General features: G+C 38.0%; 2 protein-coding genes across 3 annotated transcripts; one reads left to right on the forward strand and one right to left on the reverse strand.

The window, feature by feature from the left end:
• On the forward strand, positions 613-1,893 carry LOC18611012. Its single transcript, XM_018127728.1, has 3 exons — positions 613-853; positions 955-1,281; positions 1,391-1,893. Exons 1-3 carry the CDS (start codon positions 763-765, stop codon positions 1,468-1,470), a joined length of 498 nt encoding a protein of 165 aa, XP_017983217.1. The 5' UTR covers positions 613-762; the 3' UTR covers positions 1,471-1,893.
• LOC18611013 (histone-lysine N-methyltransferase SUVR5) lies at positions 1,811-11,770 on the reverse strand. Of its 2 annotated transcripts, none has more exons than XM_007047013.2 (12): positions 11,638-11,770; positions 9,570-10,125; positions 8,921-9,223; positions 8,703-8,813; positions 8,064-8,174; positions 4,848-7,724; positions 4,333-4,494; positions 3,793-3,909; positions 3,619-3,722; positions 3,393-3,530; positions 3,003-3,090; positions 1,811-2,546 (listed from the first exon to the last, which is right to left on the reverse strand). In XM_007047013.2, exons 2-12 carry the CDS (start codon positions 10,053-10,055, stop codon positions 2,439-2,441), a joined length of 4,605 nt encoding a protein of 1,534 aa, XP_007047075.2. In that variant the 5' UTR covers positions 10,056-10,125; positions 11,638-11,770; the 3' UTR covers positions 1,811-2,438. The 2 variants fall into 2 exon arrangements, with proteins under 2 accessions (XP_007047075.2, XP_017983211.1); XM_018127722.1 differs by lacking the exon at positions 11,638-11,770 and adding an exon at positions 11,378-11,410.

Below are 12,792 nucleotides of genomic sequence, written 5' to 3' on the forward strand. Positions count from 1 at the left end.
GAAACCCTTTTTTGTTTTCTCTCTTTTCTTTCCTTTTCGCAAGATTCATTCGTTCTTTGTCTTCAATTTTATCTACGCAAAAACTGTGTTTGACAGAATTGCTCAACATCTAGAAACAATGAGTTCTTGGAACCCTATCTGTAACATGCTTTGGCTCAATGGAGGCACTTTTACTTTGCATGCCTGTGGGATAATGTCTACAGCAGATCAGCCAAGTTGCCTGCTATGTCTGCGCTAGATTTTGAACTGTGTCACCCCAAACCCCGTACCCATGTGGACATGGTCCCTGCCGGGTTCCTTTACCCAAGCTTCTGTTTTCCACTCCCAAACAAAACTCGATTTTAGCAATGGCAAAAAAAAAAAAGGACCTTAAACATGGTTTTTCTTTAACCAAAATTGATCAATTTAACATCATTGTTTAACATGTAAGAACTTGAAGATGCATGCCCTCTCATTCCTTCCAAAGCTTTACTCATTTGTTAAAGAATATTCTATTGCATATAATACAGGTTTGGTATGGAAAGATGCTTGATATGCCCAAAAAGTCAAAAGCCTCACATAAAGAAAGGTGATCTGCTGATAAAATAAAGCAATTTTAATTTTATATACAACTCCAGAATACTGCTAGTACATTGCTGATTGATAATTAAGAATACTGAACTTCCAGAAAGTTGAGCAGTTGACTATAGGAATTGGGCGTCTATTATAATTGTTATACACAAAACATATTAAACTTTCTTTGCATCTTTGAAACAGAAGACAATGGCAAAACCCACAAAGCTATTCAGCTGGTGTTCTCTGCTAATGGCAATCATGTTTGGTTTTTCTTCATCTGTCCAGTTGAATGATCCTGGTATAATGATTATAGTTTTTCATCTTGAGATTTTGTATTTGCTTTTGTTTTATTAGCTAATAATTCTTTTGTTTTTCTTATCCTAATACTGATTGGCATAGATTGGTTCTTCTGGTTTCCCCTCTATGCTTGTGCTTGTGTTGTTAATCTGGTAAATTGGAGAAACTCCAGTAAAGGAGCGATCAGGCATATCGCAAAAGTAGCACTGTTTCTTGCAGTGTTCTTGTTTGTTAAGGTTGTGATTGAAGATTCTTTGACTAAGATAGCAGGATTCTGGTCATTAGATTTGACTGAGAGGGTTGTTAGGGAGAAAACTGGTAGTGCCTTGGTTATCATCTCTATGATTTTGCATCTCAAAGCTATATCAGACCCAACAGATCTCAAGCAAAGGAAGAAGAAGAACAAAATTGGAAGACTTGTTGAATATGGTGAGAAACTTAGAACCAGTTTATTCCATTTGTATTGTTCGTGAACATCAGAATCTGAGATTGAAAGAGTTTTTAATTGTTATGTTTCTGGTTAAATTTGTCAAAACAGGAATGGCATTCGTGGTGGCTTTCAGCTACGGGCTTCCCTTCGTCTTCTTTGTGGTTCAGAAAGGGGAAATGAGGTTTTGAACAACAGCTATGGATGGACCAGAATTCCTTGTCCTGCCTGGAATCTACGAGATAACTTACACCAACACACCATAGTTGATCATACTAACTTCTAGCATTTTGGTAATGCAAATCCTGTAACATTTTTGTGACAGATATCAGATATGTCAGAATAAAGAAGAATGAGGAGCAGTCGTCCCTGTTTCTGTTCGTTTGTGGAGAAAATTTGTACATGACCCACTTCGGAAAATTGAAAGTTTCGACATGTCTGTAATGACATATCTTGTCTAGTCATGTCTTTTTTAATCGGTCAGTTTCTGACATTACACAAACATGTGACAATTACTGCTCAAACTTTTGGTGCAATGCAATGGAGAATAAATTTTATACATGGGAGAACAAACTAGAGAGAATGTCACAAATAATGCACTAATACCAAAAAGAGGCAATTCATGCATCAAAAAAACTACAGTACTTACTTTCTAGCATTCCTAGGCTAAGCTATCAACCTAAGAACTCCGTACAATGGGGAAAAACAGAAAAATCTACAGTATACCCTACCCAAAAGTGACTTCAGTACTCAAAAAAGGGAAAAAAAAAATTAAATTGGGGGAGAGGAGGGGGGAAATCTAGAAAGACATCTACCAAAATACACTTCAAGATTTCTATCCCATTCCTTGAAGCCCGTTTAGAAAGAAGCATGTAGGTACAATCTGGCTTGGTAGAAAATCTATATTGAAAGTTGCACCTTCTGTCTGGAGCCTGCTGAATTCCATTGCCAGTTATACAGACTTGGCCAGTTTACCCTTGCCTTAATGCAAGAACGTCCCCATAAAAAGGTAGAACTGTTGGCAATGAGACTCCCAGATTTAGTCCTGTGACTGGCTTGATGGAGGTAAAGCTCCCATGGTCGAGCCTTGTAACCTCATTTGTGAACTCTAACTGCAAACCTTAGATATCATAGAGACCCCATAGTGTTCACTGAGGGTTTAGTAAAGGCGGCCCCGGCATGTGGAAGCTCCACATTGACATGGATACCCTTGTCCAGGCAGTAGTTCATATCGATAGTCATAAGTCAGCTCTTCACCCATAGCTATCTGCAAAATTGTACAACAATAGAATGGCAGGATTCAACACATGCATAATACTATAAGAATGACACCCTTTGATTATTACTTTTTTCTTTCGAAAAGTAAACAAGTGTTTTTTATTCAATAACAAGATCTTAAATAATTACTGCTTATCTGCAAAAGAAAAAAAAAAACTAATTACTAATTAGATGTGGGGGTGAATCCAATCCAATGAGGTAACAATCATGACCAGCATTGAAGAGATCACCTACTATATCTTGGTAGAAGAAAAAAGTCAAGAGATGCCTATTTCTTTCACCCAACTAAACTCTTTTACTTTCTTCTTTCCTTTTTCCGATAAGTCACCCAATTAAACTAAGTCATCTAAACCACAAGGTCTTCCACAAAACATTTTGAACCTTAGTTCATTGAGATTTCACAGATGTGACAGATTTATACTCTACATTGTTGAGAAGTGCTTACATCTTGACTGGCATAGAGACCAATGTGAGCACGCTGACAATCCATGCTGTCCACAAGAACTTGATGATTCACAAGATTTGGTGAGCAACTGGGAGAATTAAAAGAAGAAGGATAAGTTATCAAGAGTGAATCAACAGAAATTCAAGATCTCGAAAGTAGAGATATGGGATTCATAAAAGTTGAACTGCACCACTTAGGCAGAATAGATACTCAGAAAAGTCATAAATGCTAAAGGGCATCTTACTCACAGCAGAAATAAGGTCAATATATTTAAAACCTCTGAATCCTCAGTCACACAATTATTATGGCCAAGTTACAATTTAGACAAACCAGAATCAAGAATATGGGCAAGCATTTCAGTATGTGATGCATGGAAAAGTGTATCCTCACCTATGATTGATAAACCGAGAAACATTTCCATACTTGGTGGCATCAATGATGTATCGAACCTGTCCTTCAATCAATCTGCTCATATCATTGATATGAGAATCAATGTTATACATGTAGTTGCAACCGTCTCTACCATACCTGAAATCAGATCATATAGCCTATTCAACATTAAGCATAAAAACAACCATAAGGTGAAAACGGATCTTCATAAATAGAGAAGTGGAACCTGGTAAGCCTATTGTTTGCCTCCTGCTCATCTAAGATCTCACCAATGTACTCACATACAAATGTGCCACTCAGAATTGGTTCACCAGCCCTGACTCCCCAGCCCTGAAGATCAACATGCAGCAACATCAAAGAAGAAACCTATAGGCATTCAACCAAAAATTGAAAGCATTACCTTATTCTTTGTTTTGAATACTTCCAATTTCAGTCCTACTCCATTTTGCAAAACCCTATTTGGACATGACCTACTGCAGCTACACATGTGATTGCATTCATAGACAAGGTAGCCCTCCTGCACAGTTTTACAAAGGTTTCATCACAAGATATAAACCAGAATCAAAGACAGCATCAAGGATGCCAACCAGACTAAGTAGCCATATCTACTTATCAATAAGGGCTTGCCATTTTATAATGTTTTGAATGGTGAAGCTATGCAATTCTAAGAGGAGGAAAAAACATCGTATTAGATGCTTATGAGCATCAAATCAAGTCAATAATTCACTCCTTGTCAAGAAAAAACCATCCATTGCATGCCAAGCAACAATAAAGGGCAAGAAAAAAAGCCATCTGATTGACTGTATAAAAAGATTCTTCAAGCGAATAACAGCACACACTCTTTTATATGTGACCTGAAAAACACTATAAGTAAGCAACACCAAGATATGATGCTTTAGAGTGAAAATAGTAAAGGTTGATAGAACAGGAATTAAAGTACCTCCAAGATAATTCGCCCTTTGTCATCATATGGAAATCTGCCACGCATGGGTTTCCCATATATGTCTCTTGCATCTTCATAATCATTGTCAAAGAGATATACATGATCACATGTCTCAGGACAGCATGTTGAATTGGAACAGGTGCACCTGAGTTGCAAACTCTGAAAAAATTTGTATACATAAATAGAAGGAAAAATGACAATTTTTACAAGACAAAACATAAGAGTTAAACCTATCCAAACAATTTACAAATGTACATCATGTGAGGGGTGAGATGCAAGCCATCTGGCACAAAGATGATGCCTGTCCTTGTCTTAAGAAATAGCATTTGATGGTATTATCAAACAAAACCCAGAAATCTCCAGGCAAGAGAATAATCAAGTATCTTAAAAATAACTTCTGGTGGTAAGGTCATTGTGACATTCAATCAAAGTAAACTGCATTGAGGCATAACTGCAAGGAATCTATATGTAGCAATAGACAAAAGGATATAATAATCTGAACACAAAGGTACCTCAGTATCAAGATCAAGGGATTGATGAAGCATAGATTTTGTAACATAAGTAAAGTTCTTCCAAGGCATGGAGGATCTAGCATTTTGTTCATCGGAACTATCACCAGAGATACAAAGAAAATCAGAAAGATCATCATCAACCACACAAGCTACTCGAACAGATTCCTTCCCAAAGCTTATATCATCACAAAAGACACTGGCCTTCTGCATGGGCCATTGTTTAAAATGTTGTGAATCGATGATATAGTGACACTCATCCAGTTCCCACTCCTCATCTGCATGATCCAAGGAATCTCCTGATTGGTGGCCCCCAAAACCATTAGGAAGAGGCATCAATGGGGACAGAAAATCTGGGTCCTTGACAGGCTTACATCCATTTACACATACAAATTCCTCTTGGTGCCACTCGACTTGAATGTTGTGCTCACTGCAAAGTTTGGCCGCCTTAAGGTACATACATTCTGGTAAAACTCCATACTTCTCCTCCAATGAGGCTCTGAGGCTCACTTTGCAACAAGACGAGCGAGCAATAGACAAAATGTCTAAGTTATTAGGTCGCGGTTTTGTTTTATGAATTTTGGAAAATAATATTTTTGCAATGGCTGAGCAGTGGAATTCTGCTAATCTACCAAGATTTGCTGTCTTTGTTGCATGAGGCTGTACACTAATGATGTCAGTGTCAATCGATTTTGATGCCTGGAGGTGTTTTTTCATAGTTGCAGTTGCCCTGTTCCTTATCCTATATGATACTGCCCCAAGACCTTTCTTGAATCTAGGGCGGCTAAGTCTCCCAGATTTTAATTTATAAGCATAATAACGAACCCCTCTCTTTGGGGGGCGAGAGCTAGCTAAACTAGGTCCCATGTGCGCGGCCTGGTGGTGGCGACCAAGATCAGGCAGCAAATCAAACTTCAAGCTGCAAAACCTGCAAATAAACTTTCGAAAACTGCCTACATTCTCTGAATTATTCTCCAAAGAAGCTGAATTTCTGAGCTCAAGTTTCAGTGGAGATTCATCACCTGCAGATAAATTATGCTGTTGAGCAACCCTTGACAGTCTAAAATCAACAGGATGAACTGACAGCACATGCAACCATAATTCCTCAGTATTGCCAAAATGGCTGCCACAGGGAATGCATCGAAGAAGCATGCACTGTTCAACAAATTGCACATGGTGTCTCTCCTGAACATGGGACTCCAAAACTTTCTTGTTAGTAAATGAATCCAGGCAAATTGCACAAGCATAACCTCTAAACAACCATTGTGCTTCTTTTTTATGATTCTCCATCCAGTGTGTGCCAAGTTGCTGGTCATCAAGAAATTCCACTGAGCATATTTTGCACTTAATAGTCTTATCATCATCAAAGCTATCATTTATGGCCAATGGCAATGGAACTGGTTCTTCCACAAAAGAGGACAGAGGTGCACCTTCGTTGCCAGTGAAGCCCCATAACCTTTGGAGTCTCTCCTTTTCACTGTAAACTAACTTCATCAAAATTTCCCCAACTCTAAAATCTTTTGATGCTTCAGAAAGGGCCCACTGAAGTTGGACTTCCACAGGAACTGGGTTTCTTAGAGATAAAATACTTTTAAAGAGCTTGTAGAAAAGTTCACATGCTTGGTGTAAATGCAATTTTTGCTCAAGTGAATAGCAGTCCTTCAAAAGATCTAGAAACACTTCTTTCGAAACTATCCTACTCTTACCATTCCTTGCACGCTTGAGCCAGCTCGGAAGGTGTTTATCACAGTATAATGAAAGCCGTTTAGGACTTTCATGACAAGGATCAAAACCGCTATGGGAGTATAAGCCTATGCAATGATGATCATGATCTTTACTGAAATGTTCAGGCTTCTCAATTAAGCTGTTTCTTTCATGGAAGGCATCACCATCAATTACTGACACTGGCTCCACTTGCAGGGGACTTTCACTGTCTCCCACCAAAACTATATCTCTGCAATACGTGGTTTCTGAACTGGGAATAATCTCCACATGCTTCCTTTTATGTGTGTGCTCCAGAGAATGTGAGATATTATTTGCATCATTTTTGGGTCTGTGTTTCTTGCAGAATGAGGAGCCATATAGGGAACGATGCTTGCATCTAGTGCCAAGCACGGTGGTACCTTCACACATTGGTGTATCAACAGGGGGAGTCACTTCTGCTTTGCCAGAGCTACCAATAAAACGAGAGGCCAAATGCACGCAACAATAAACATCCCCATCATTTGCCCACCTCACACACTGCCTTCCCTTAGACTCTATAAATGCTATGCATTGCCGGTTTTTACTCCCAGTATCTATGGATTTCTTAACAACTGCTTCATTCACAGGTGTCAACTCCACTTCCTTTGGCTGAATGTTCAGAGTTGAGGTGCTCTTGACCTCTTCACTTGCTGGTTTTATTTCAACATCTTTAGTGTGGATGAGCTCAGAATGCCTTGCTTCAACCACAATATTCTCCCATCTATCAGTCAAATTATTTGATGCGTCCATCGTCGTGGTTTCCTCCCTCTCATCCTCCTTTTTACAAAGTTCTGGTGTTAGCATATTGACATCTACAGCATCTCGGCTACTAAAAAAATCAGAGTCAATTTCAACTGTCATAGTTTGATCTGAACCATTGCTTTGCACCTGCGAGGCATGTGTCTCTGCACGACGTACTTCAAGTTTGGGCCTCTTCCTGCAAACTTGAAGATTTGTGTTCAAGGGACCATCACTGTTCCGATGCTCAATATCTCCAGCAGTAGATACAGGATGAGAAGTTGAGAACAACTTCATAACTTCATGCTTCCAGGTTTTCCACTCAGAACCAAGTGTGGGCTGCACAGGTGCATCCCCAAGAGACCTAACCTCATTCCACAGTATAGAATCAAACAATTCCTAAATCAAAGGCAAAGAAAAAGTATTACTTTTATATCAAATTGACTATGAAATGGGCAGAACAACAGTCCCCACCCCACTGCCCCAGAAGAAACAAAAGTTATGCAACTGATGCACGCCCCCCTGTTTGCCTTAATGGAATGTTAGATGTAGTTCTAAAAACTTTACTTCCAAGCCCAAAGGTCAAGCAAAGCGGGAGAGGGAGGGGTGACAGTGACTGTTAGGTGACAAAAATTCTACACACTTGGGAAATCCATTTGAGATTCATAATTTCAAACCACGTTCTATTTCAATATGCACCGATATCAACAGAAATGGCAACCATAGAGAAAAACATACCTCCTTTAGCAATTCAATTAATTCAGCACTATGTGCATTCTGACATTGTTGTACCCATGAGTGAAACGATTCTTGAAGCCAGTCAGCATTTATGTAGCGCTGCAATATCATCTGCAGAGAAGAGAAATGTTATTACCTCATTCTTATTCCATGTAAAGAGGGGAATGGCAGAGGAGATTGACATAAATTAGATAAAAGGTAAATGGTGGAGATGGCTGTGTGGTTATGATATTGACAGCAGTCAACGCCCTACTCACTTCAACAAAGATGAACTCAAACAACTAAGAATATGCGACCATTCAGCTCCCGCCAGGATATATTCTCATATAGTAACAACTAAAATCTCAACAAAAAGGTATAAGGTTAGCAAAGAGCTATTTTTCACGCGTTTCTAATAAAGGGTGTAAGTTAATGCATGAAATTAAATCAATTTCTGGTTTAGAGTACGGATATAGTAGGGAAGACCTTTCACTTATCCATGTTTGTTCATTTTCCAAATACCTCCCACCTTATTTTCATTTATCCACAAGGTTTTACATATGTCAAATCATCCACATCACATGCTATTATTTGGTGTCCATCATCTAATGCAGGTAACGTTTCTAACATCTTTTGAAGCATGTCAAGTTAAGGATTTACACTTTGAAGCTTCAAAAGCATCTTTCCAAGATCAGAATAACCACTACAGTGTGAAGCCTCCATAGCAAATTCCTTCCAGACAATCACATTTCGTGCTGTCTCTATCAAAGCCTACACAATTAGGAATAGAACTCTGGTAAGAAGAGAGCTAAGGAACTGAGGAAGTATATCAAATATACAAGGATTAAAAAAAAACGGAAGAAGAAGAAAAACAATACCTCACAATGAAACTGATCAATTATATTCAGCATCCCAACAGCTAGCTTTTGCATTATGTAGCGCCTTGCAACAGTCAAATCTCTAACCATTTTTAGTCCAACTTTATGACTCCTATATGCAATTGGCTGAGGGAACTCATTAATGGACCGGACAAGTAACATGTCTGCCCAAGAATAATTCCTGGTATGAGGAAAAAATATCACAAAATACTGCTTCCGATCATGAGTCGGTTTTGCTTTTAAAGTCGATAATGGCCAGTCCGCCCTTGCACATCTGATTCCAGCCTGCCATTTTCCTCTCCACTATACTTGGAAAAACAGAAGAGTATCAACATGAAAATAAATTCACATGTATTTCATCTTCTAGCATATAAAAGAACTAATAAACTGATAATCATAAAAAATTAAACAAAAAACTAGAAACAGGATTTTAATAGAGAAACTATTCAGATGATATAATCAAGGGAATTTAAGAGAATAAACGGGATAATGTGTTAAGCACACAAATATACCAATTCCTAAAAAATACAGAAGGCATAATATGAGAGCACATCCTAGAAACAGTTGCTGAAATGCAAATCAAAACCTTAAACTTTGGATAAGAGATATGGTATTTGATGGATATTAAAGCTAAAACAAGAAATGCTACCTTGACCCACAATGCCACAGATTCGTCACGCTCTAACCACTTAGGCTCTGAAAGAGACAGCTCTCCCTCCCTGTTGTTGCTCAGCAATTCACTTTCTATGGTATCCACGATTAAATTAGAGTTTTCAGATGGCAAATAAGGTCCAGTGCAACAATTCTGTGCATTTGAATCATCATCTTCATAATCATGTGATCCACAAGATAATCTTTGGCCCTCTGCCTGAGCATCATAATATGAAGATCCACTGTGGTGTTCTTCCGAAATAGGCAATTCATCCCTTGTGCCTTGACCTTCATCCTGTCTTTCCATTGGATTCCCTTCCACACCTAGCAATAACTCATCCATCCTACCATCTGCCACTTGAACTTCTTTTCTATGTTCCAAGTGTTTAGATTCTCCGTCAAAGATTACAGTACTTCCTGAACTCTGTTGAGCACAATCAGAATCCGCAACATACTGAACACCAGAACAGGGGAGCACTTCCATGATTCAAACTGAAGTCTCTACAACAGTGTATTGTGCATATGAACATTGATTATCAGCCAAAGTCACTTCCCTGTCCAAATAAAACTCAACCATGGAAGAGTAAGATGATGCCAAAGAAATATGGCCAAAGATATATATTGAAAACTGCAAAAAAAAAAAAAAAAAAAAGAAAAGAAAGATAAAAATACAGAACCAGATACATTATATAGTATAGACAGGACTTAAGATAAAGACAGAACAGAGATACAAGTTACACATGAGCACGAGCATGTAAAATACATAGATATGAATGCTCAGAATGTACTTCATGCAATTTAAATGAAACACTAAGATCCTGCAAGAGGGTTATGGCTTAATGCATGGTGCCATTCAGCCATGGAAAAGTCCTACATAGGCAAACATCTACATAGTGCTTACATGACCAGTTTAACATGCTCTCAGTCACTGTATTGTTACTTATTTAACTTTATTTACAATTTTAAAGAACATGACATCTTCCAGGAAAGGAAGTGCTAAAGCTAAAGGTATTTTGTCAGCATTAATTTCATCAAACTTCACCTTTCACAACAGTTTATACATTTCTAAAACATCCTGGATTAGGTACAGAATTGGCAGCTAAAATTCTGGAATCCATGCAGAATTTTAATAATTCCGGTTCATCCCATTTCTACAACAAACGTGCACTATCTATCAATACCAATGATTTCATTTTGATGCCATAAATTTAGCATAGTGATAATCATCTTTTCGATAGAAATGAAAAGGCTGTCCTCATGTATTAGGCAAAACATGTAAAATAAAACCAAAAGCTTCAAATTATTATCAAACAAGAAAAAAAAAAATTTCCAGAAACTTAAGAGATTCCTTTATTTTATAATGAATTAAATTAGCAGAATAAAAAAACCCATTTAGCGTTTATTTTAAAGTGTAGGGTTCCTGGCCAAAGCTAAGCTATTTCTGCAAAGAAAATATGCAGCATGGCTAAACCCAGATCTTAAAATCCATCCCAAAAACCAAACTTTCCAGAGATCATTAGCTAAACCCTAAACCAACAAACCCAGAAACAGAATTGCCACAAAACCCTAACATAATCAACAAATTTCATCATTAATTGTCATAATATTAACCCCCGAAAACCCCTTTCTATTAGATTCACATTATGTAAAAACCCCATAAACAGATCATTAAAAATGGTGACTACATGGTCGGTGGGTCCAAATTCCAGATCATATAAGTAAGAAAGATATCTAATCTCCAAATCAGATAACATGTAGCTAAGTACATAAAAACAATTAATCTCTAAAAATTTTAGATAAACTTACAAGGGAAGGGAAAGGGTTCATTACATTTAAGATAATGGGTTTTTTTGGGAGGGGTAAGTCATGTAATAATACTAATATTTAGGGCATAGCAGCAGGAAAGAGCACAGCAACGAGCAGCTAGGTCACAGAAGAGAACCATAGAATTAGAAATTGACTGCAAAATGTGACATACATAATGCGCATAACATGTGAAATGCTATATAAGCCAAAGTTAATTAACAGAGGAGATAAAAGAGAAGGGGGCGGCTAATGTATTTTACCTTCTATATAGAGTTTAAGGAAGATCACCCAATTTTTTTTTCCATGGATGTTAGGTTTTTTCGCTAGGCAAATGGAATTGGAGAAAAAGGGTTTTTTTTTTTCTTTTGAGTTTGGGTGTTGGGGGGGGGTTAAGGTCTAGGGAATAGATAGATAGATAGATAGATAGATAGATGTGGTTCGTGAGTCGTGACAACCAGGTTTTCATGGGGAGTTGGGCATGTTCCCGTGGCCAAAAGTGAAAGGAAGAAAGGGAATTCGATACAAAGGAAACAAAAATATAAATTGGTGTGCGTGGGGGGGGGATGTGTCTCTAACTCGAAAGACTTCTAAACAAATAAGAAGACCAAACTCAAACTGGGTTTGGTAATGTTTTGGGTCTCGTCTTGTGTTCTGTTTCTGTACTTTGGTTACGTGTCGTAGGTCTAAATCTAAAAAAGAAGGCTTTGGGTGTGTTTTTTTTTTTTGTTTTCCCAATCAATAGAAAGGAGAAGGAACCACGAAATGGGTATTTCCAGGGAGGATCTGAAATTATCGGGGTGGCTTTGGGGTTGTTGGGGCGAGGGGGGATTGTGATAAAATTGGTAAAGATGAAAACTTGGTAAGATGGGGATTTGGTTTCCAAGGTTTCTTAGTAGTAATAGTAGACATCGAGATGCGAAATTGAGGTCCGTCTCATGTTTTGGTTACTGTGTACAGTCTACTCAAAACGGGGGGCTACTGGATATTGCGATGCGAATCCCCTTTCCTTTGGCCCTTTCAGATCAGGTCATGACCCACTCACCCTTCTCATACCTTACATTGGTCATGCTGTTATTTGCTTATTCCACCGTTTTCAAATTTACAGATTTGCGATTCCTTTTCCTATAGACTTAATGTACAATTCTGACTTCAAAATCTCTTAATCAAATCTCCCCCTAAAAAGGCTCATTTTTTTTTTATAAATGCAGCATTCCATTCAGTTTCCATTTGTAGCCAGAATACAATTATTAGAGCAGGCATGGTGAACTTCTCTTTCCAAAGGATAATGCTATCCTTCTCATCTGTTGAATACTATACTGCCCTTTATCATTATCAGAATATTTGACTCAAAATCAACCATTTAAGAGGGGACAAAAGTTTCATTACTCATCTTTCTCAATAAATTTTCAATGTTT

Source organism: Theobroma cacao, chromosome 1 (assembly GCF_000208745.1).
Source record: "Theobroma cacao cultivar B97-61/B2 chromosome 1, Criollo_cocoa_genome_V2, whole genome shotgun sequence".
In the NCBI taxonomy this organism is placed as follows: domain Eukaryota; kingdom Viridiplantae; phylum Streptophyta; class Magnoliopsida; order Malvales; family Malvaceae; genus Theobroma; species Theobroma cacao.